Raw genomic sequence first — 25,646 nt, 5'->3', positions numbered from 1 at the left:
ATTATTAATAATTTTTCTTGTTCAAAAAAAGCCATTTTATAGATCTCAAACCAGTACATCAGACGTCTGATGAAGTGGGCATTCACCCACGAAAGCTTATGCTGCAATACTTCTGTTAGTCTTAAAAGTGCCATAGGACCCTCTGTTGCTTTTTACAGTATTGTAGAAGAATTCCTGTATCCAAATTAAGCAATTCAGTCCAAAGCCAGATCCTCAGCTGGTGTAAAATGGCATAGCTCCAATGAAGTCAATGGAACTATGCTGATTTACATCACCTGAGGATATGGACTCCTATGTTTTAATGACTTCACTCCATCATATCCCATTTGATTTTAACATTTTCTGTAGCTTTACCTGTAGAATATCTAGAGCAGTACAGAATTATCTGAGTAATACAAAGATGCCCTTTATCAATCCACACACAGCTGTGTGGGATTCCGTAATACTTTAATAATTGCTCTGCCTTCTTTTTGTGAGCTGTTGCAGAAACAACAATCCTGAAGTGTGCAATAAAACCTAACAGCTTGAATACAACCATGCAATAAAAAAAAAAAATCCAACAGAACAATAATGAAGGGACAGAAACAAAAAATAATTCAACAGACGTGATATTTTTATTTTTCATTGTGGGTCAGTTATTCTCATAAATTATATCAACTACTCTTTTCTTATATTGATAATTCCATGGAGCAGATGGATAATAGAATGCTCCCAGATTGTGAGAAAGTAAACAAAAATTTATAAATTGTTTATTTATGAAGATAAGATTATAAAATTATTTAATTATCTATAGTTTTCTACTCTCCCCTTAATTATAAGCACTTTACAAATAAGTTATGACAATAGATTTATTTTTTATTCTGATTCTTTTAATTTTTTTCATATAAAATGACTGACAGGTGGGCAGGACTCCTGTACAATATTATCTAATCTGTTTCAATAATGTGAAAGTTAAAATTTTGAGTCTTTTCCTCTTATGAAAGAGGATTGTTCAACTCAGGTTACAGATTCAGAATACATGGACTGGACATTTCATTTTGATTTAGAACAGTTTTGGAAATGATGTGATCTGTTAGTGAGCAGAAAGGAGTTTTAACTGTCATGAAACTCTGTAGTGTGATAGATGTATATCCTGCAATGATTTTGAGAAGAGATGGGGCCCCTGAAACGTTGTGGAGTTTCAGTTTGAATGGGCATTCCTAAGTTTCAACCTCCCGGGTCTGGCAGAACTGAGCTGGAATTTTTGTGAGACTAAGCACTCTGAGTAATATTCCTATACTTCCTGTTTCCAGCTGGGGCAGAAATACTTTGAGGACAGTACTTCCTGGTGCTGGTCAAAACAGAGTGGCTACAGTGGCTCGCAACCTTTCCAGACTCCTGTACCCATTTCAGGAGTCTGATTTGTCTTGCAGACCCCAAGTTTCACCTCACTTAAAAACTACTTGTTTACAAAATCAGACAAAAAACCTACAAACTTGTCACAGCACATTATTACTGAAAAATTGCTTATTTTCTCATTTTTACCATACAATTATAAAATAAATGAATTGGAATATAAATATTGTACTTACATTTCAGTGTATAGTATATAGAGCAGTATAAACAAGTCATTGTCTGTATGACATTTTAGTTTGTGCTCACTTTGCTAATGTTTTTTATGTAGCCTGTTGTAAAACTAGGCAAATATCTAGATGAGTTGTTGATGTACCCCTTGGAAAACCTCTGCATATCCCCAGGGGTACACGTACCCCTGGTTGAGAACCACTGTCCTAGTTTACCTAAGGGAGTGCAGCCCACAACCACTTCAGTTCCTTCTTCTGAACCACAGAGTCCCAGGGCACATAGGACTCTGAGGCAGAGGGGAAAGTGCGTGGGGAGATTGAATACACAGAGGCAAAGATTAAAGAACAGTTACTAGTAAGTATCCTCCCTTTCCTCTTTGAGGGCCTCTGTGTATTCTCGCTTGTGGGTTATTAGCAAGCAGTGCTAATCAGGTTACTGTTAGATGAAGAATTCTTGGCTAGATATGGACTGTAGCATTGCTCTCCCAAACTGGGCATGGGAGCATGGTGCTAAATCCAAAAAGAGTAGTACCTGGTGCAAGTGTGCACTGAACTCCATACTAATATTTTACAAATCTCCACTACTGGTAAGTGCCAAACACAAAAGCCACACATGCAGCAGAGGCTCTAATTGAATAGTATCTTAATCCTGTAGGTACTGGCTCCCAAGCTACAGTGTACCAGATCTACACACTTTCTTATCCACTATGATAAGCTGATAGAGGTATCAGAGACAGGTTGATGCAGGTATCTTTTCCCATGAGCTACGAATAGCCTGTTTGATTTTCAGATAAGCTTTCTCTTTCCCAAATAAAAGCATAAGTCTCGTTATGTCTAAGATATGGAGAAGTACTTTCCCTCATGGGAATGGGGTCTGGGAAAGAAAACCAGAAGGGAAATGTATTGGCTGGGATGAAGGTTAGATACCACTTTGGGCAAAAAAATAAGTTGAGGTCTAAGTACCACTTTGTCATTTTGATCAGCTGTGTAAGGTGGATTGGCCATAAGAACTTGCAGATCACGGTTCCTCCTTGCTGATGTTATAGCAATCAGAAAGGCAGTCATTAGTGACAGGAGTTCCAGGAATGCCATACCAAGAAGTTTGGAGGGATGCCCCATCAACTTAGTCAAGACTACAGTTAAAGTCTTGGGGGAAGTTCCCATGTAGGGCGGTAAGCACTGATAAGACCTTTCAGGAAACTGGCAACCATAGGGTGGGAGAAGATAGGTCTTTCTCGCAGTATGTTTGATACTGTGCTGATGCAGCCAAGTGCATTTTCAAAAAAGAGGCAACATCCTTGAGATTGCAAATAAAGAAGCTAGACCAAGCGAGATGGAATCTCAGCTTGTGATGGAATCAATCCTTTGCTTATGGCCCAAATGGAGAATCTTTTCCATTTCTGATTGTAGTATTTCATAGAAGACCCTTTCTAGATTGGAGTAATATGGTTTACACTCTTTCAGAGCAGGGGCAGTCTGTTACGGTTAACAGATTATCCTCAGTGCTGCTATATGGGTTCAGTTGGAGTACTTGTTTGTCCAGAAGGTCTAGAGATGGGGCAGTGGACAAGGTAGTTCTACAGAGAGTTCTCACAAGTTCACATACCAATGCTTTGTTGGTCACACTGGGGTCGCCAGAATGACATTTGCTCTGTCCCTCTTGATTTTCCTAAGCATGCTGGGAATGAGAGGAAAGGGAAGGAAGGCATATAGCAGGTATATGCTCCAATCCAAAGACTTCTCGTCCCTACCTGCTCTCGTGCATTTGGTGGTGTTCTGAGAGGAAAACAGGTCCACCTTTGAATGTCCTCTGTTCTTGAACAGCTGGGAACCTTTTGATGCTGTTAGGAACCACTCTTGCTGGTCCTGAATCTTCTTGCTGAGCATCTGCTTGCACATTCTTGCCAGATGCTGAGCTACCTCTGGAGCCTTATGCACCATGGCCAAGGTTTATTTTTTTTTATCTCTATGCAAAAAAAGAGTACAGACTATGCTCCTCCTTGCTTGTTGCTGTAATACATGTCCATGCTGTTGTCTGTCTGCACCTGTATTACATGATGATGAAATGAGGGTAGGAATACTTTGAAGGTCAGCATACCACTCTGAGCTTTGGGATGTTGGTATGGAACCTTGAGTCCCAGAAGTTCCATAGTCCATGCACTTCCAGAGCTTGGTAATGCATTCCTCATAACCCAAAGTAGAAGCATCATGGTTATCATGGCTGTGGGAACAGGAGATTTAAAGGCATCCCTGGGTGGACACTGTGGCAGGATTGACAGCCTTCTGTGCAGGTTGTCTACATTTGGGGTCTGATGCTGCACTACCCATTGAAGAGGTCTCGTGAGTAGTCTAGTGTGAGTGGTCATGTAGGCTGCCGATTTCATGAAGACCATGAGCCTCAGAAAGAGATGAGCAGACAGCTCTCTCTGGGCCCTTAATGTGACTTGGGCTTGCTGAATGGTGGTGAAGCTTTCCTCCAGAAGGAATGCTCTGACTGGTACCAAGCCCAGTACTGCACCACTCAAAAAATCCTTTGCTAGGAGAAGTCATCAATGACTCTCGTGTTTATTTGCAGCCCTGAGTAGTGGAACAGGGTTCAAGTAGTGGCAATGATTCTTCTCAAGTCCTGTTTTTATTTGGCCTTTATCAGTCAATCATCTAAATACGGGTATACATGTACTCCTGGGTGTGGAGATAAACTTCCATCTAGGCATTTGGTGAAAATCCATGAGGCTGTTGGCAGGCCAAATCTCAGGAAAAATCTTAATTGGGAGTCTGTTTCCTAGAAACTAGGGAAACTGTAATGTTTCTTCCTAATAGCCACGTGGAAGTACACATCCTTCAAAGACAGAGCTACACCACTTTCCTTGGTAAGTGAGGGAATAATCTCCTCCAAGGAGAGCATCCTGAATTTTGATGTCTGGACATACCTGTTCAGGTTCTTGAAGCTCAAAATGGTTCTTAGACCATCCACCTTCTTGAGAATGAGGAAATACCAGGAATAAAAGCTCTTCCCTTGATGGATTATGGGGGGAGGAGGGGCAGGAATTCCTTCCATTACCCTTTCTGATAGCAGAGTCCACCTTCTATAGGAGTATGTTCTCATGGGAACTGTCCCTAGGGAGGGAGGGAAGATGAGGGGGGGCCCAGTGCAGAACTGGATGGAATATCTGCTGAGGATGGTCTCTAAAACAGGGATCAGAAGTGATTATGCACCAGTTGGTGTAAAATAAGGACAGACAAGGACTGAAGGGAGGGAATGGGGAAAGGTGAGGGGAAAAGTAACTGGAGACAATAACTTGATTCTCAGGTGGTCTATCAGTCTGCTACTTAGAAGCAGAGTCGGTGGTCTAGTCTGTGAACACCAGTGTTCTTAGTCGTATATTGTTGCTGAGGCATCCTTCCATAATTTGGCTCTGGGGGGAAATGGAACCTCTTTTGAGAGGAGCAGCTTTGAGACACTGCTGTCCCTTGCCTCTGGAATTTGGAGGCTGGACAGGAGGAGGATCGTCTGAGAAGAAGTGGAAGTCTGGGAAAGGCCAAGAGATCTAGCTGTGGTCCTAGAAGACTTCATTTTTTCCAGCATCATGTCAGTCTCATCACTAAAAGGGCATGCCCTTCAAACGGAACTGCTATGATCCCCCGAGTTTTGGAGATGAGACCCAAGAATAGGGAGGTGCTTTCCCTTATATAGCCTAGGGCTTCTGACATAAGTTGCCGTGCGAGGGTGCTCACGTGCTCCACAATGGACCTGGCTTCAAAAGATGGTTCCTTGTGCTCGCGACCAGGAAGTGCAATCCCACAGGTGAGAACACACACAACAGCCCTCGAAGAAAAACAATTTTTACACACAAGGTGCTGTCATGCTTTTAAGGTTCAATATTATACGATTTATTGAATCTGGAAGCAAAATTATTTACCCCATAAGCAAGTGGAGATTCACAAGTCTCCTGGGGTATAAAACATCTGGCTCTGGTGAGATGGACCCAGCATAGGGGCTGGGGCAATGCAGAGGCAATGGCATCAGTTAAAGCAGCCCCTTGATTGCTCTGATACAGGGGCCAGGCAACAGAGCTCAAAGCAGCAAAGAACTGAGACCGTGGATTCAGTCTTTCCTCAGAGCCATAATCATTGACCATAAGCAAAGAGATACTGAGAATCCAGAGGCCAGGGCCATACTAGAAGTGATATTGACCTAGACAGATACGAAAGATGAACAGGGTGTATGGACGTACAGGGGTAATGGTCCACCAAAGACAGGCAATCATATTACAGATCTCCTGGATCTGAAGAGTCACCATCTCAACCAAGTCTGGCTCTCCATATGAAGGGATTGAGGGGAGACAGATCCATGGTGTCTTGGACACCCTAAAACAGCTCTTTCTCTCTGAGTGTGGCACAGTCTGAACTGCCCTAATGCTCAGCAAGTTGTGAACCTTCTGCAGGAGGACAGGTTTCTTTTCAAGCCATGGAAGGAGAGCACAAAAATCTGATGGAGGGGGCAGAAAGAAAAATTAGCACATAACTAGACCAGATAACGACTAGTGCTCATTTGTATGTGACAGAACCTGTCCAGGCTCACAGGGAAACTGCCTCCTCCCAACAGGCTGAGTTCAGTCTGGACTGGCAATCCCAGGCACTGCGAATTAAGTGAGGCAAAGGTCTTCTGGTTTACATCTCTGATCTGATCTCTGGAGGAATGAAAGGGGTGAACTGGGTCCTTGGAGACCCTGCCGGAATTATCCCAAGTGGAACAATAGTTAGGAGTGAATCTCTTCATGCTCACAAGGCGGCTGGAACATGTTCAAGTGGATGCACAAGTCGCTAGTGCCCCAGGGCTCCCAATGTGCAAAGTTCCCTAAGATACTAAGCTATTAATGGTCCATGGGGCGTGTGTGTGTGCATGCAAATCAAAGGTTGTGCTTAACGAGGGAACTACCAAACTGCTCAGCCTGAAGCTGTTACTACAGGAGACAGACACAGGCCAGTCCCAGCAGCTGGAGTGAGAGGAGGGCAGACAACAGGGAGGCAGAAAGCAGGTCTGAAGCTGCAGAGGCAGTAGATTGAAGACAGATGGGCATTAAGGGACAGGGTCTGGGCACCAAAACAAGAATCTTAGTAAAATTGTTTCCATAGCAAAAATAGACGGAGAAACTCAGTAGTTGGTCATAATGGACATTCAAATGAAAAATGTCACATTTCCTGAATTATGACTGTCCGACACTACAGCTTTTGTGCTGTATTTAATAGGGAAAAGATTTGCAGTTACACAAGTTAAGATGAAAATTACAAGGACTCTCAGTCTTCATGCATCAAGGCACAAATCACCAGCACTGGTCAAGAAGAAATACTTTTCACAATCAGAAGAGACTCCCTCATTCAATAGATGCTGAGAAAACCAGAACACGGAAGTGTGGGTGAAGCCAAACTAGGACCCTCCAGCTACTTCAATCTAGAAGTGACACCCCACCCCTCCAGGACACCATGATCCACTGAGACCCCTTTTCCCATCCATGTGGGTAGGAGGATATCATCATCAGACTCTGCTTTAAGTTTGGACGTTGGACATTTTTATTCTTTGCTGATTGGTTGTTTGCTTCCTCTCTTCTCCCTCATCAATATAATCGTTCCCTTTTTCTTACTCTGGGCTCCTGTTAGCTCATCTCTTTCACTAACCCCACTTATCTTACCCGGGCCCCCACAATGCAGACTTTTTAAAATGTGGAACCAAAATGACATTTTTCAACCTGACCACCTCCTTCTCTGCACTTTTTGTCTGGTCTTGATTTTAAGCTCTTCACGGCAGAGACCATCTTTCTGTTTGCACTGTGCCTGACTGGTGCCTCTGAGTGCTACCATATTATAAAAACGTAATAATCACATCTATGTCAGTTGATTGTATTAGTTCTAGCTGTAGCCTCCAGTTCCCTTCATCACAATGTGCATTGTTGACTTGGCTGTGGGATTCTACAGGGTGAACAGGATTATTCATGGGTACAGTTCTTCCTTCCTGAGAGGTCTGAGTACAAGGAGGGCAAGTGACTTGACGAAGGTCACAGAGGGAATCAGTAAAATAGGCAGGATCAGAAAGCAGATCCTGCCTCCTATTTTCAGTACTACAATCAATCCACCTCACTAGGCTGCCTCTTAAGTTATTAAAATGACCCAATTCATTGTAGCCAAAGGCCACGGTAGTTCAGTCTTGTTAATTTCAAAAAGCTATGAGCAGTGGTAGTGGACTAGAGTAACCCTCAAGTTGCTGGGGACTCAACAGACCAAGATTTCCAGTTTAAATAGAAAATAGCCCTTTGAAAATCATTTCTGAATGTTAGTGCATATGTGAAGACCCTAGCGAAGCAGTTGGGCTCCATTTCTCTTTCAGCCAAAGGCTAGTGGTGACCTGAAAAGTCCACACAGCTTTTCATATAAAAGGAATTAGTTAAATTTGGGAGGCTTCAAGCAATTCTCACTAATCCTATCCAAAATCCTCAGGAAGGATCTTTGCATAGTGTTTTATGAACCCCATAAACACAAAACTCTCAAAAATGAGAGGTGAGGGTCGTGTTTTGTGGCTCCAGCAAAAATGGTAATGGGTTCTGCCATTAAGGCAACTTGAATATAATTTGATGACACATAGGAAACAGTTTAAAGGAAAAGGATGGGCAGCCAATGAGGGAGAGGGTAGGCAGGCAGGAGAAATGTTTTGAATATGAAGGGGAAGATTGTTTCAAAAAGCAACACACAATCCAATTGGCTGAGACAGGTTCTGGGATTCTGCTTTGTTAACTGCTACCTAATTAAGAGTTTTCAGTGCCATGAACTATCTACCAAATATGGAGGGGACAGTGCTAAAGGATATTATACATGATCCTGTCTTCCCGAATTGGGATCTAGCATTAAATAGATGTAAAATCTTCTAATTATGTTTCCCCAAGTAAATTACATCCACTTACAGAAAATATCCATCACTGATGTGGTTTTTTCCCTGACATTTTAACTTCATTGGTGACTTCAGAGAAAACATCTTTGTAGATTTTAGTCATTTAAAAAAAAATCAGGATATTTTAATGCACAAAAGTGTAACAAATTTAACTTTAACAAGCTTCCAGTTTAGCATCTCCAAGCTGTATGAGAGTTCTATAAATATATACTTTTGACTAGGGGGATCAACTTTGCTGTTAAATCATTCCTGACACTTTGCAGTGGTTTTTGAAGGGGTTCTGAAGCATTAAACAAGCCTGGCTGTGGGTCTGAAGAATAAATTGATTTAAAATACATCAAACAGTATTTCTACACAAGTTGTCAGAAGTGTATCGTACTTTTGGTCTTCAAAGCAGAGCACCAACATAAAGGATAAAATCATCAGTACAAAGAGCTATCTGTGTTTTAATTAAAATAATTTAAAACCTATGAATTTCAAAGTAATTTCATAGGAAATACCGCAAACCTGAAAATATTTACTAATAGGGAAACACTGTAGAGCTCAGTGGCTGTGGTTTATAATTGTCAGTTTGAAATATATGCTTAGAAAGATACAGTATGGCATAAGCAAAGCTTAGACTGTAAGGGTATGAACACCACGTTCAATGTAATTAAGAAGCAGCCTATCAACACTAAGACAGTAATGTCATCCCATCTGCCAAACCCTGCATTAGCTGGCACTATGCCTCCTGCCTGCTGCTGCTTCTGTTACCCACCTGATCCTTGGAGACCTGCTTTGATGGAGCGTTTATGCCAAGCTTTTCCAGAGGATAGACAATCTGTCGTCTTGGTCGCACGGGAACCATGTAATGAAGGGCAGATGTCAGGGAATGGGCATAGGGATTCTGAAACTGAAAGAGAGCAATCTATATTTTAGCACAGAGAATGTCAGAACAGTGCATCACAGATGTCTGTTGTATGGCTTTGCAAATTACAAAATTCTTAACTCTGTTGGCTAAATCTGAGAGAAAAATCAGTAAACAAACAAACATACTCAGAGCAGAGGAATGAATTGCAGATAATTCCTGACACTAATGAAGATAATTATGAGAGTAATTACATTACTATCTCTGTGGGAATGACAGATAAACAAGTGGTTTGGTTTATGGGATTTTTCAGCACAAGTATTTTCCCCAGGAGGATATTTTTCTCCACAGTGATCATGAATCAGCTTGATTTGACCTCATTAAGCTGTATTATCTGCTTACTGTTAACCTTTGCTTGTTTGGCAAACGATGGTGTAAGAATTTATATAGAAAATCTATACTGACTGAAATGTCAATTTCATCCAAGTGATAAATGTTAATAAACTGGAAAAAATTTGAACTGAACAAAACCCCCAAATGTTAACTTGGATAGGGCAGGTCATTAGAAGCAGCTTTATTCCAGCATGACTGGCCCAATTACACATCACATGAAAGGACAAAATAGGAGAATTATCAGAAACAGAGTGGACATTAACGGAAAGCAAATTACACTGAAGTGCCTTTGAAGTCTATATCATAGCCACAACACCAAAAAAATTAATCATGATTAATGTTACTACAATGTAAGCTGAACAAAATTATATTTTACCACTTATTAGAATGCATTGCTGAGTTAAAGCGAAATTGTTTTAACCTGTAAATAGACCAAGGAGAAAATACTACTGAGATTTAACTCATCTTCTCCATCCATCCCTGTTTACCTTCATTTCTGTGAATGACATTTAGCCAAATGTTACTCAGCGAGATTAGTTCCTCAAGGAGGCAATTACTAAAACTCCACCAAGCGGTAATCTGTATAGAAGAACACATGCTGGAGAAGCAAAAAGATTCTTCTGAAAATTTGTGTATTTATCTTATCAAGATTCCTATATGGGCTTGTCTAGACAGAGAATTAGTGCGTGGCAAGCTGGGATGTATGTTGACAGTGCGCTAGCATGCTGTGCACTAACTGGCAGTGTGGAACTTGCTACAGCGCACTGTAAGTGTCCTAGTGTGCTTTGATTTACTCTGCTTTGAAATGGGAATAGGTCAATGTGAACTAGGAAACTCTGAGTGCATAGTAGAAGGGTCTACACGGCCATGAGCAGCATGCTAGTGTGCTACGGAGTTACACTCTAATTTGCTGTGCACTAGCTTTCTGTCTAGAAAGGCCCTGTGTTAGAAAAGAAAAGCGAATTTAGGGTAAAATTTTCAAGTGTGTCTAAGTGACTGAGGAGCCTAAGTCCCATTTTCAAAAGTGACTGAGATGCCAAAGGTCCCACTGACTTTCAGTGACACCAAAGCTATGTTTACACTGTCCCGCAGTTGTGACTACTGAGATGTGAATAGAAGTACGCATCAAAGTGCTGCGCTGTAACTCCCCTTTGTGGATGCTGCAGGTGTGAACTAAAAAGTTCCTAGTTCACATTAGCGTAGTCTTGCTTGTGGTCCAAACTGCAGGGCAGTGTAGACAAGCCCTTAGATTCCTAAGTGGAGAGAGGTATGGAGAAAGATAAATGGTGGTGTCCCCCAGGGGTCTGTACGGGGCCCAGTCCTATTCAACATCTTATCAACATATTTATATTCATAAATTATCTGGAAAAAGGGTAAACAGTGAGGTGGCAAAATTTGCAAATGATACAAAACTACTCAAGATAGTTAAGTCCCAGGCAGGCTGCGAAGAGCTACAAAAGGATCTCTCAAAACTGGGTGATTGGGCAACAAAATGGCAGATGAAATTCAATGTTGATAAATGCAAAGTGATGCACATTGGAAAACATAATCCCAGCTATACATATAAAATGATGGGGTCTAAATTACCTGTTACCACTCAAGAAAGAGATGCTGGAGTCATTGTGGATAGTTCTCTGAAAACATCTACTCAATGTGCAGCGGCAGTCAAAAAAGCAAACAGAATGTTGGGAATCATTAAGAAAGGGATAGATAATAAAACAGAAAATATCATATTGCCTCTATATAAATCCATGGTACGCCCACATCTTGAATACTGTGCGCAGATGTGGTCGCCCATCTCAAAAAAGATATATTGGAATTGGAAAAGGTTCAGAAAAGGGCAACAAAAATGATTAGGGGTATGGAACGGTTTCCATATGAGGAGAGATTAATAAGACTGGGATTTTCAACTTGGAAAACAGATGACTAAGGGGGGAATATGATAGAGATCTATAAAATCATGATTGGTGTGGAGAAAGTAAATAAGGAAGTGTTATTTACTCCTTCTCATAACACAAGAACTAGGAGCCATCAAATGAAATTAATAGGCAGCAGGGTTTAAAACAAACAAAAGGAAGTATTTTTTCACACAACGCAGTCAGTCACTCTTTGGAACTCTTTGCCAGAGGATGTTGTGAAGGCCAAGACTATAACAGGGCTCAAAAAAGAACAAGATAGGTTCATGGAGGATAGGTCCATCAATGGCTATTAGCCAGGGTGTGCAGGGATGGTGTCCCCCAGCTTCCGTTTGCCAGAGGCCGGGAATGGGTGACAGGGGATGGATCACTTGATGATTACCTGTTCTGTTCATTCCCTCTGGGGTACCTGGCATTGGCCACAGTCAGAAGACAGGATACTGGGCTAGATGGACCTTAGCTCTGACCCAGTATTGCCACTCTTATATTCTAAGTGTATAAGTCACTTTTGAAAATAGGGCTCCTAAGACACTTAGGTACTTTTAAATTTTTTATCCTTAATCTATTCTCATCATGTTGTAGTCAGTGACCTCCTTCCTCCCCCTTCTCCTCTTCCCACTGTCCCACCCTGAATCTCTAAATAAAAAGTGAGCATCTGTACATCTCAAAATCCACTATGCAACTGAGAGGTAATGTCTGAAAAACATGTGGTGGGAGAACATGACTGATTAGAAAAGTTTGGTTAAAAAGTAACATAAAATATAACTACAAGGTGAAGACAAAGAAGCTATGAATGCTTTATATCTTGACGTTTTAAAATATGCCACATAACTGATCTGCAAGTCACATAAGGGTACACAAGCTATATCAGCATATTAAACAATTCAATGAAAATATCATGGAGTATTCCCCAGTTAATACACAGTATGAGCAGGACTGTTCCTTCAACTATGCATCCAGGCAGGGGCAAAAGGTAGAGGAAAAACTGCTCCTATTTGGCTATTTGAACATTGTGTCCAGGTGTGCCAGCAGTACGGGGTATTGCTAATCTGTCCTAGAGCAGGTACATTGGGAGTGAGCAGGGAATGGGTGAAGCTTTGGCTACAGTCCCAACAATGCATTGGTCAGTAGAGGGGAAAGTAATGGCATAGGCAAAAACCAAACTACCTCTACCACTGAAGCAAGCGGGGAAGTAGAAAGCAAATCATTCCTCTCTGAGGCATGATTCCCACACTCAGGGAACACACTAAACGTGTTGCCCCAAACACAGGGCTTGTAGCAAAGCCACAATCTAGCCCTGACACCACGTGTCACCCATCAACACAAATGGAGATTGTGTGATCTGAGAGGAGAACAAAGTGTTGTTTGCAACATTTCTGAAGAAATTTCTCTATACCAATCACCTGCTATATATGCAGTCATAGAAAAACAAACAAACAAAACAAAAAAACCTAAGGAAAATAAAGGTCAGGACCTATGATATTTAATAAAATCACTGCCAACTTTTTCTTTTACCTCGCCGTCCACAGACTGTGGATAAATAGGGTAGTAGAGGCAAGACTTGTAGGCTAAGCGAAGGATCTCTTTCAGAAAATATTTGGTATAGTGATGGAATATGGGATTTAGAGCAAAGTGGTACAGATGGCCATGTTCCTCCTGCTGGTGATGATTGAAGTAAATAAAATCTTCAAGGTTGTAATGTGAACGGATATATTCAATATCCTAGGAAATAAGACATTTTAAATCAGTCATGAAGAAAGAGTTGTGGTTTTGTGATAAAAGATGTGACAGCAAACTGCCTTTATATTTATTAATGATGAAATTTGAACATTGAAACAAGACTACCTTGAGAGCTATTCACTAGCAAAGCACATTAGCCAAACAAATGGTTCTTCACAATCTTTCCTTTGTATCAAAATCAATTTGTATAACTCATCATGCTTTATTTACTATAAGAAATGTATATCTGACCCCAGCAGTAAAGCATGTGAGTGCCTGACATTTTTTGACAGATATTTACGAAGAAATAAGTTTTCTATTTTGCAAGGTGTCAGAGAGAGGCCAGACTGTCTCTCCCACAGTAAAAGCTGAGCAGGGGACTTTTGGGAAGAAAATCTCTGTGAGGAGCCCCATGCATGAATTTCTTCATCATCCTGTTAGGAGAGTTGGGGTTTGCGCTAGTTTAGCCACCTTACAGACAGTGACCCCGGATTTCAATGCATTTGGAAGAATTAAAAACCATCTATGAAAATCCTTACCTTGCTTGATATGATTTTAAAACTGAATATTACAAATCTTTGCCTTTTTAGTGCCAGCAAAATGCCAGGAAAGTTTTAAATTTGTAGCAACTAACTTAAAACAGAACTGGAAATATTCATTCTCTTCACCTCCCAATTACAGTTGACAGCTTTTCTGTCTGCTTCTAACCCCACCCATTATCTATTTTTAAAACAATATTAATTTCTTTGAAGTTAAATGTGTATGACGCACTTTATCCAGAAGCTATTGTAAAAAAAGGCAATTTGAGAGGAGTGGAAGTGCCATTTTCAATATGCTGGAACAAACTGCTGGTTTTCTGTTTTGGAAAATATGGGCCAAAATACAGGTTTGTAGTATTAAATTTAAAGGAGTATCAAGTCACAGAGAGAGAAAGAATGGTTTTGAGGTTAGGGCTTCAGATTGGGATGCAGGAGATTTGAGTTCAATTTTCTGCTTCACCTCAGACTCCCTGTGTGACTTTGGACAAGTCACTTAATCTCTCTCTGTGCCTCAGGTCCCCATCTGTAAAAAGGGATAATAATCCTTCCTTTGTCTGTCTTTGTGTGGATTGTAAGCTCTTTGGAGAAGGGACTTCTACTGTGTGTGTGTACAGTGCTTAGCAGAAGGCCAAGATCTTGGCCGGGGCAACTGTAATACAAATAATAATGAAGTCAGCATTACACTGTGCAAACTCAGGGCACACATCTTAAATAGGAAAAGGAAAAAAATACAAAGATTTACCATTTCATTTTTAATAACAGAAATGCCAACTATCTGATCCAAAACTTCTGCTACAAATGCCTGGACTGGTGTCCCATCCTGAAAGACAAATGATAATATGATCACTGATTTACACCCAATATTAGAATTCTAAGTTTGCTATTTGATCTTAACTGCAATTTTCAATAACATGCTAAATGTAAAATACTTTCCCCTCTGTACATTCTGTGCACTGTTCTATTACAGTCATCTTTCCCTAAAATCCTGCAATAAGCTCCATATGGATGGACCCCTGTGCCCAAACAGAGTCCCACTGATGTAAGGTATATTGTCCTGATCTTGCTCCTCTGGAAGCCAATGGCCACATTCCCATTGACTTCAATGGATTAGGTTTGGACCCTAGGAAAGATATTTTAGTATATGGTAGGTTTAACATTGGACAACGACTGGTATGTCTGCAACAAGTACTCACTGGATCTCTGCGAGCCTGAGTGAAGACCTTTAAGTCATCCAGTATACTTTCATTCAAGTCAAGAGTTTTGATGAGCATTTCAACAGCAGGTGTATCACTAGTTGTTGCTGCTCTTACCTTAAATGACCTATTAAAGGAGATAAAAATGAAAAGTTTGCCCTGCTGATCAACAGACGATTTCATTCACCAGTTCAATCAAGTCAATGCCTTTCACTATCACTACCTCCACACAGTTATTTAAACATGAAATGTACTGTTCTATGCAAATTATTTTCAAACCTGTAAATTAGCTCATTACATAATTTACATAAAATGTCCCACATGGATCTGCACAATACTTGGCCGATGTTAAAGTACATACGGCCCAGCCCCATCATCACCACTCCCAAGCAGCACGTAGCTTTCTAGTGAATGAGGGTGGAGCCATCATAGGAAGGAACCAAAAAAATCTTATAAAATAGAAATCAACCACACAAAAAAATACACATAGAGAGAAACAATCAGACCAAACTAGGAAAAAAGGACAGAGACAGAAAAGAATAATGAGAGAGAAAACAAAATAAAGAAGCCATGCTGGAACACTGAGCAAGAGGACATTGGGGACATCAATGCCACACCAATAAGTTTCCAACAAAGAAAGGCTAGGAACCATTGTGTTAGGCCCTGATCCTGCAAAACACCTTCTCACTTGCTTCACTTTAAGCAAGTGAGTAGGTGTATTGATGTCAAAAGGTCTACTTGTATGTTTAAAATTAAGCACATGCATTTGTTAGACTGGAGCCTTAGATTGTCCGCAAAAATGGCACAGACTAAATGAAATTACCTGGGGAAAAAAATAAATGTTTACTGCAGTCCAAGGAGGAAAAAAACTGTTGCAGGGTTAGTTTTCCTTTCAGTCAAAATGATAAAATAGCAGGCCTTAAATCTAAATTTGTAAAATTGAATTAAGAGTAAAAATAGATTCAGTTGGAACACTAAATCAAACAGTGAATGTGCAAAAGAGATGAAGGCCTAGCAGATGGGAAGCAATGAGAGTCACTTGTGGGGTATAATAAAGTAAAAGCAAGCAGAAAATAGGCTTTGAATTGGGCTTTAAATTAAACCAGAAAGTAATGCTGCAGTCTTGCTGATAGCAACCACTATGACTAAGGGTGCAGAACATTTCCCATTCCATCCACCTGTTTTCATACGCTACTCTCTCTTGCAGAGTAGTGGTGAAATATAGTCAAAGTATAGGGGCATAAAACGAAAAGCAAAAGTGAATTCCACTCTTGCCTTCCTAGGGTGTCATCACTTGTACTCAAAATTATTATTTTGTTTAATCACTGTTCTGACATCTATTATTAGAGTAGGCTTTGGTGCAGAGGTGGGTTTTACTACACAAGGCGAATATGATCAGAAAGAATCACATTCCGATCTCCTTTGCTAGCATGTTCCACAGCTTCCCAGCGCTGAAAATACCTCCAACTCCTGACAGCTTCCCTTTGGACCCTTCCACTACTGTGTTCCTGATTAGCCCAGCAGTCTTGGAGAGCTAGGGATGAAGAGGCAGGTGCTACAGAAGCCTGGTCCCAACCCAAGAAGATGTTTAAAGATGGAGACTATGAAATGAAAAGGGAGTCAGGGGGGTTGGAGATCTAGTATTATGTGTTCACTGCAGTTTAGTCCCACACAGGCTGCGGTGTGTTGGAAAGGTGGAGTTTGATTGGCTTTGACTGATAGCCCTGGGTAAAAGGAATGACAGTAACCCATTCTTGAGATGCTGAATGTATGGATCATGGTTGCCATGCCCTTGAGGAAGAAGAGGAAGGCATGAAGTCTTATCTGAAGGTGGAAAAAAGTATTCTTGACTGCTATTGCTACCATGTTCTCAAGGAACTTGAGACAAGTTTGAGTAATTTTCTGAAGCTTTTTGCTATTTTAATAATCAGTGAGAAGAAGGGATAGGTATGGCATACACGTGTGCACAGATAGTTAACTAAATGTGCAACTATTTGGTTAGGGGAATTTGCTGATGAAGCAGAGGGGACTGAAAACTCAAGAGGCTTAACAGCTTGGTATGTTGAAAGCTCAGTAGCTCTCCATTTCGAAGCTGACTAGCTCCAGATGAAGGAACTGACAGGACCCACCAGGGAAGCTGACAGGTTGTTACACACGCAACCCCACGAGCCCAACAAGAGGTGTTAGATGTTCAGCGAAAAGCTTGTATATAGTCCAGAGCTGTTCAGCTGGCACAAAGGATACAGTGAACATGCCAGAATTGACACCCTCTCCAACTCCAGTCAAAGACCTGAGGGCAGATTTTCAGCTTGTGTAATTTGTCATAGCTCTAGACTCACTTTAAGAGAGCTATGAAAATTTACACCAGCTAAGGATCTGCCTCCTGTTCCATGTTCCATGAGCTTCTGCAGACATCAACGGGAGGATGTCAGACCTGACCATCACAAAACCAAGTATTTCTGTTAAGAAGGATTCAAAAATATAAAATTTGACAATTGCTATAAACGCCAGGAAAAGACAGTTACCTTTTTCCATAACTGGTGTTCTTCGAGATGTGCTGCTTATGTCCATTCAACTTAGGTGTGTGTGCTCGCCATATGCACCGGTGCCGGAAGTTTTTCCCTCAGCCGCATCCGTAGGGAACTGGCTCTGGCACCACTTGGAGTGGCACGCATATGTCACGGCATATAGGGCACTGCCAACCCCCTCCACCCTCAGTTCCTTCTTGCCAGAAACTCCGACAGTGGGGAAGGAGGGCGGGTCATTGAATCGACATGAGCAACACATCCCAAAGAACACCAGTTATGGAAAAAGGTAACTGTCTTTTCTTCTTCGAGTGATTGCTCATGTCCATTCAACTTAGGTGACTTCAAGCAGTACCCATGGAGGTAAGTAAGGAGTTCACGGACATATACATTGCAACACAGCTCTGCCAAACCCAGCGTCGTCCCTGGCCTGCTAAGTGATGACATAATGAGCCATGAATGTGTGCACCAAGGACCACATCGCAGCTTTACAGATGTCCTGGTTTGGAATGTGTGCCAGGAAGGCCGCCGAGGATGCCTGCGCTCTAGTCGAGTGGGCTCTGACGACTGGCAGTGGGGCCCCTGCCAGCTCGTAACAAGCCTTTATGCAAGAGGTAATCCAGTTAGAAATCTTCTGCGTGGTCACTGGGAGGCCCTTCATCCTATCAGCTGTAGAGATGAAACGCTGAGTCGACCTTCAGAAAGGCTTTGTCTGATCTAGGTAGAAAGCCAGGGCCCTTCTTACTTCCAAAGTGTGGAGGCGCCTCTCCTCACTAGTCTCAGGGGGCTTCGGGCAAAAGACCAGAAGGAAGATGTCCTGGCACATGTGGAAAATGGACAACACCTTGGGAAGAAAGTGCGGGTGGGGCCAGAGCTGGACCATGTCCTTATCGAAGACTGTCTATGGCAGTTCCGAGGTCAGGGCATGCAGTTCAGAGACTCGCCTCACCAACGTCATCGCCACCAGGAAAGCTACCTTCCACAATAGGTGAGACAGGGAGCACGACGCCAAAGGCTCAAAGGGCGGGCCTGTGAGCCCGGACAGAGCCAAGGTGAGATCCCACTGAGGGACCAGGGACCAAACTTAATAAATAATAATGAATGGAGATATCCTATCTCCTAGAGCTGGAAGGGACTTTTAAGGTCATCGAGTCCAGCCCCCTGCCTTCACTACCAGGACCAAGTACTGATTTTGCCCCAGATCCCTAAGTGGCCCCCTCAAGGATTGAACTCACAACTCTGGGTTTAGCAGGCCAATGCTCAAACCACTAAGCTATCCCTCCCCCCCCAAGGGAAAAAAGTCTCGAGACCTCTGAGGAACCTGACCGTCATGTCATGGGAGAACACCATCTGCCCCTGGACGGGCGGATGAAAGTTGGAGATAGCCGCCAGATGCACCTTGGTAAAGGAGTGTGCCAGGCCCTGATTCCTCAAATGCAGCAGGTAGTCTAAGATCGACTGCACCGAAGAAAGCGAAGGGGAGACGCCCCGTTCAGCCGCCCAGTGGGAAAACTTCGTCCACTTTGCCAGGTAGGTCTATCTAGTTGAGGGTTCCCAGGAGAACCTGCTGGACCCCCTCCAAACAGGTCAGTTTTTCAGGCTTCAGCCACAGCATCCACGGCGTGAGGTGGAGAGACACGAGGGTGGGGTGCAAGAGTCGACCATGGTCCTGTGACAGCAGGTCTGGTCAGTCCGACAGGGGCCACCACGGGACCACCGCCAAGCTCAACGCGGCCACGCTAGGGCGATCATGATAACTTGGGCCCTGTCTCTCTTGACTTTTACCAGGACCCTGCTGACGAGCAGGATCGGGGGGGAAGGCGTACATCAGGCTTCCTGCCCAGGATGGGCATTGGAGAGGGAGTCCTTGCCCAGACCCCATCTGGAGCAGAAGCAGTGGAACTTCCTGTTCTGCCTGGTGGCGAACAGATCCACTTGGGGAAATCCCCACCTCTGGAAGATTGCGCAGGCTACCTCTGGGTGGAGCGCTCACTCGCGGTGAGTGGAGAAGTCCCTGCCTAGGTGATCCGCTAACGTGTTCTTGACCCCCAGGAGGTGACATTACTATTAGATGGATTCCATGGTCGATGCAGAAGTCTCAGAGACGGAGTGCCTTTTGGCACAGGGCTGAGGATTGAGCTCCCCGTCTGTTGATGTAGAACATCGAGGCTGTGTTGTCCGTCAAGACTCTGACCACTCTGCCCGACAGGTGAGGAAGGAAGAACGTGCATGCCCTGCAGACCGCCCTGATCTCTTTGATGTTAGTGTGTAACATCATCTCTTCCGTGGACCACTTATCCTGGGTGTGGAGATTGCTGAGGTGCGCCCCCCAACTGTGATACAAGGCCTCCAAGACCAGTTCGACCGAGTGGGGAGTGCTGTTGATGGGGACTCCTTCCAAGACATTCCTGGGGTCGGACCACCATCAGAGTGAGGTGAATATCATTGCGGGAATGGTGATGACCTTTTCCAGGTGGTGCCTGAACTGGGAGTAGGCCATCGCCAGCTATTGCTGCAAGGGTCGCATCCAGAGCTTCTTTTACCTCTAGATACTAGATTTGCACTAACATATTTGTTTAAGCAAATTAAATAATTAGATGTCAAAGAGGTCATCTTTGTACCCAGTTAACTGCAGGAAGCAATTTTTTAGCATGAGTAAAATAGTACCTGCAAAATAGCACCTGCAAAAAACGGAGGCGGCATTCAACAAGAAAGTCGGGTCTATTGTCAGTACGATAGATTAGGAAAATCTATCTGGGTCTGTGTATTCTCATTTCTCTCCCAGTATGGAATAAACCCATTCTAGAAGTCCAGTTCCTCTGACTGCTCAGAAAGCCAGGACACTATTATTATTATTATGCTTTTTAGTGAAAATTGAAGGAAAGTATCCATTAAGCATTTCAGCCTTTGCTTTGTCATCTATTATTTGTTCTCCTTCTCTGTTAAGTAGCAGAGCTACACTTCCATTTGCCATCCTCTTTTTGTGTACTTGATACTTTTTCTTATTCCTTTTACTGTCTTTGCTAATCAGTACCTCATTTTGTGCCTGTGCCATTCTTTTTCTGATTTTGCCCTTTCATGTCTCTACTTTGCCCCTTAACTCAACCCTGTGATTTCTCTTAATCCATTTTATGCAACTCCCTTTCCAGTCACCAGAATTTTTAAAGCTCATGGTACTTCTAGAATATATTGATCTTTTACTTTTCATATTTTGCCTTTAAGTGACAGCGAGTTTGCTGCTGCACATTAAATTTTATGTTCTTCAGAAACTTCCCACTACCCTGAACCATTTTCCCCTTTAGATTTTCTGATCACGGAACTTCACTCACAAGCTAATTTTGAAGTCTGACTTCAGAGACTCTTCAGAAGGAATGTCCTCCAGAACTGTAGGCAGTCTGAGGAAAGATCACTGATGCCCTAACCCTGGTGCTTTCATGGAAATATGCATACCACTTGGAACGCACGTGATTTATGCAGAACTGTAGAGACTTTAACAAAACCTTTAAGACAAGTTCAATTTTGATCACAAATATCAAAAGGACACATGGCTACCAATCTCTCATGAATTACTCAACAGCTGTGCCTGAGATTACCAGTAATTACTTCAATGACTTCCTACGAAGTGGAAGATGAAATGGGTTCTGTACATAACACACAGAAGCCCAGTTTCCTTCTCTGGAAATAAACTTTTGCTTAGGCCCATGAGTAACTGTTGTTACTGCATGAATTATTGGTATATCACCTGAGGTGACTAATTACAAGTTCAAAATGGAAGTGTTGCTGAGCAATTATTCAATGAACAACTGAATTTACAAGACCATGGGATGGACAATATATAATTGTAACAGGGTGCACTGGGCCCTTTAAGGCAGGCTACGGGCCCAGCATGGCTGCTACACTATGAAAGAGGTGGAAGACATGAATCTCATAGCAAGAAACTTTATCATGCTAAACAGCATAAGAGTTATAATAAACTATTAAAGTCATGACATAAGACCATGGCCAATATCCCAGCAAACAGCAATGTTCAGAGTATTTCTAAACTTAAAAGATACAAAGTACATGCCCTACAAGAGAAAATTAAGAGGTAAATAAGGTGATGAAATGGACTTTCCCAATGAAGTTATCATTGTGGTCTGTGTGTTTCAGAGATGCATTGCTTCAAAGGTAAGGCAGTCTTTGATTAAAATGGTAATGATCCAGTAGGCAGAAAACAGTGAACAGGAAGGTGCAATAAGGACCTTACAGTTCAGGCAACCTGCAGCATGACTTCCTTAAAGTGTGGTGCCCAAAACCAGACACAGTACCCCAGCTGAGGTCTCACCAGAGCGGAGCGGAACAATGACCTCCCGTGTCTTACATACAACACTCCTGTTAATGCACTCTAGAATGGTGTCTGCCCTTAGTGCAACAGCATCACACCATTGACTCATATTCAATTTGTGATTTACTATAAACCCCAGATCCTTTTCTGCAGTGCTACCACCTAGCCAGTTGTTCCCCATTTTGAATTTATGCATTTGAGTTTTCCTTCTTAACTGCAGTACTTTGCACCTTATTGAATTTCATCTGATTGATTTCAGACCAATTCTCCAATTTATAAATGTCATTTTGAATTTAATCGTGTCCTCCAAAGTTCTTGCAACCTCCCCCAGCTTGGTGTTAGCCACAAATTTTATAAGTGCACTCTCCACTCCAGCATCTATGTGATTAATTAAAATCTTGAGTAGAATTGGGCCCAGGACAGACCACTGCAAGCCCCGACTTGATATGTCTCCCCCCCCCCTCAGCTTGACAGCAAACATAGATAACTACTCTGAGTATGGTCTTTCAAATAGTTGTACGTGCATCATATAGAAATTTCATCTAGACCACATTTCCCTAGTTTGCTTGTGAGAATGTCATGTGAAACTATGTCAAAAGCCTTCCTAATGTCCAGATATATCATGTCTACTGCTTCCCCATTATCCACTAGGCCGGTTATCTGTCAAAGAAAGAAATTAGATTGGTTTGTTCCTTATCTGCCCCATGTTTATTACATGCTCTTAGTCTACAATTAGATAATTCAGAGAATTTAATTCCTTTATACCACTTTGCATCTGTAACTAATCTGAATCTGTTAATGTAGCACTTTACTGTGCTTATTACTTTAATATGAATTTTTGCAAGCCAGTGAAGCTTGTTTGCTTTTGCATTTGTAGCCGTCTCCCTATTTGTAATTTCACTGAAGGAAAGTCATTCATTAATTAATTTTAAATAAAAATATAAAGTACTTCAGCCACGGTCTATACAGTCCCTTTATGTTAATATACTTTGTTATAACAAAACGTTTACTTGAGCAGTCCTGCACGGTGAAACACATAGAGCTCATGATCAAGAGTGGAGTGGCTGGAAGGATTAACTCGAACAAAATTCTGGATCAGAAGGAATTCTGGCACAAGATGTGGCACTGTGATGATGCAAAAGTCTTTGTCCTGAAAAGATTGACAAAGAATACTCTATATCAGTCAATAACAACAAACAGGCTATTAGTGATTTTAAAAACAAATTTTAAACAGGTTCCCACTGAAACTTAAGAAAAAATGGACATATAAATGTAGATCAACATTTAAAATAGACACAGTGCTGCAAGTATAATTCTCACCTACACTCTGTGGCACTCTGTCCCTCTCTAGTGGTGATTGGACCAAATATAGATGTTGATGAATTTTGGCTACAAGTCCAGCCATACTTTTTAGCTGAACCTCATGCTTTAAGATCCGTGGTCCCCTAAATACAACTTTTGTCTTAGTGGGGACTCAATCTGACAGTTTCTCTTACTGTACCCATATGCCACTTCCCCACAGTGCTCCATACCATCTGGAAGGATAGTGTGCTCTGGGGTCTTTCAGGACCATGCTGAGGCATCACTCAGAGGGCAGAGTTAAGGTTGTGGGATGGAGGATTGTCTCTGTGGATTTTAGAGCAGTTTGAAATATCAGCTTTTAAACCAGAAATTTACTTGTTAGTGCAAAACTTCCTGAGGATCCCCTGCGGAATGTAGGCAGAGAGCAACTAATATGTACAACACACATTCTCAGAAATGGCCTCAGTGCCAGGACTCAAAGTACATGAGTTCAATAGCCACAGCCTGTAAAAGACGGTTACTCACCGTTGTAACTGTTGTTCTTCGAGATGTGTTGCTCATATCCATTCCATTAGGTGTGTGCGCGCCGCGTGCACGATCGTCGGAAGATTTTTACCCTAGCAACACCGGCGGGTCGGCTGTGGAGCCCCCTAGAGTGGCGCCTTCATGGCGCTGAATATATACCCCAGCCGACCCGGCGCCCCCTCAGTTCCTTCTTGCCGGCTACTCCGACAGTGGGGACGGGGGGCGGGTTTGGAATGGATATGAGCAACACATCTCGAAGAACAACAGTTACAACGGTGAGTAACCGTCTTTTCTTCTTCGAGTGCTTGCTCATATCCATTCCATTAGGTGACTCCCAAGCCCAACTTAGGCGGTGGGGTCGGAGTGAGACATCGCTGTGTGCAAAACCGCTGATCCGAAGGCAGCATCGTCCCTGGACTGTTGCACTAGTGCATAGTGTTCCGTAAACGTGTGGACTGACGACCAAACCGCAGCTCTACAAATGTCCTGGATCGGAACTTGCGCCAGGAAAGCCGTCGAGGAAGCTTGGGCCCTCGTGGAGTGAGCGGTGAGGTGTGGTACTGGGACACCTGCCAGATCGTAGCAAGTCCGGATGCAAGACGTAATCCAGGAGGATAGGCGTTGTGATGAGACCGGTGAGCCTTTCATTCGGTCGGCCACTGCAACGAAGAGTTGCGTCGTCTTTCTAAAGGGCCTTGTGCGGTCAATATAGAAGGCCAGGGCCCTGCGTACGTCCAGAGAATGCAAACGTTGATCCTGGCGAGTAGCATGTGGTTTAGGGTGAAAGACCGGGAGAAATATATCCTGGTTGATATGAAATGGAGAGACCACCTTAGGGAGAAAGGCAGGATGTGGACGAAGCTGCACTTTATCCTTATGGAAAACTGTGTAAGGGGGCTCGGATGTAAGCGCCCTGAGTTCAGAAACGCGCCTTGCTGAGGTGATGGCTACGAGGAAGGCTGTCTTCCAGGATAGGTACAGAAGTGAACAGGTGGCCAGTGGCTCGAATGGATGACCTGTGAGCTTGGAAAGAACCAGGTTGAGGTCCCACGTCGGAACGGGCTGACGTTGTTGTGGGTACATCCGGTCTAAGCCCTTGAGGAATCTAGCGACCATCGGGTTAGAAAATACCGAGGACGCGAGTTCCCCTGGATGAAAGGCCGATATAGCGGCCAGGTGAACTCTAATTGAAGATATCGCCAACCCTTGCTGTTTTAGGGAGAGGAGATATTCCAAAATGAGAGGAATAGGTGCGTGCAACGGGGACGTGGCTCGCTGTTCGCACCAACAGGAGAATCGCTTCCACTTGGCCAAGTATGTGGTTCGTGTTGAGGGCTTCCTACTGCTCAGCAGAATCTGTTGGACAGAGTGGGAACACTGTTGCTCTGCCCGGGTGAACCATGGAGCAGCCACGCCGTGAGGTGGAGTGATTGCAGGTCGGGGTGACGCAGGCGACCGTGGTCCTGAGAGATGAGATCCGGGCATAATGGAAGCGGGATCGGTGTCCGAACCGAGAGTTCCAACAGCGTGGTGTACCAATGTTGTCTCGGCCACGCTGGGGCGATCAGAATCACCTGTGCCTGGTCTCTGCGCAATTTGAGCAGTACCTTGTGGACCAGAGGAAACGGAGGGAAGGCATAAAACAGGTGGTCCTTCCATGGAAGGAGAAACGCATCCGAGAGGGAGCCCGGGGCTCGACCTTGCAGGGAGCAGAACACGTGGCACTTCCTGTTGTCTCGAGATGCAAACAGGTCTATCTGGGGAAACCCCCACTTCTGGAAAACGGAATGTATGATGTCCGGACGGATAGACCATTCGTGTGTTTGAAAGGACCTGCTGAGTCGGTCCGCCAGAGTGTTCT

General features: G+C 43.0%; 1 protein-coding gene across 3 annotated transcripts in view; it reads right to left on the bottom strand.

Annotated features, from left to right (window-relative positions):
* CFAP61 (cilia and flagella associated protein 61) overlaps nt 1–25,646 on the bottom strand; it is a 194,932-nt gene that overhangs the window by 127,361 nt on the left and 41,925 nt on the right. For all 3 annotated transcript variants that reach the window (XM_008173983.4, XM_024110661.3, XM_065589825.1), the window contains 5 exons: nt 22,969–23,108; nt 15,110–15,236; nt 14,659–14,736; nt 13,174–13,380; nt 9,260–9,394 (listed from right to left, as the gene is read on the bottom strand). In XM_008173983.4, the coding sequence (XP_008172205.2) occupies nt 9,260–9,394; nt 13,174–13,380; nt 14,659–14,736; nt 15,110–15,236; nt 22,969–23,108 (687 nt within the window). The remainder of the gene's footprint in view (nt 1–9,259; nt 9,395–13,173; nt 13,381–14,658; nt 14,737–15,109; nt 15,237–22,968; nt 23,109–25,646) is intronic.

This window comes from Chrysemys picta, chromosome 3, assembly GCF_011386835.1.
Source record: "Chrysemys picta bellii isolate R12L10 chromosome 3, ASM1138683v2, whole genome shotgun sequence".
NCBI lineage: Eukaryota > Metazoa > Chordata > Testudines > Emydidae > Chrysemys > Chrysemys picta.
This window is presented reverse-complemented; position numbering and strand designations above follow the sequence as displayed.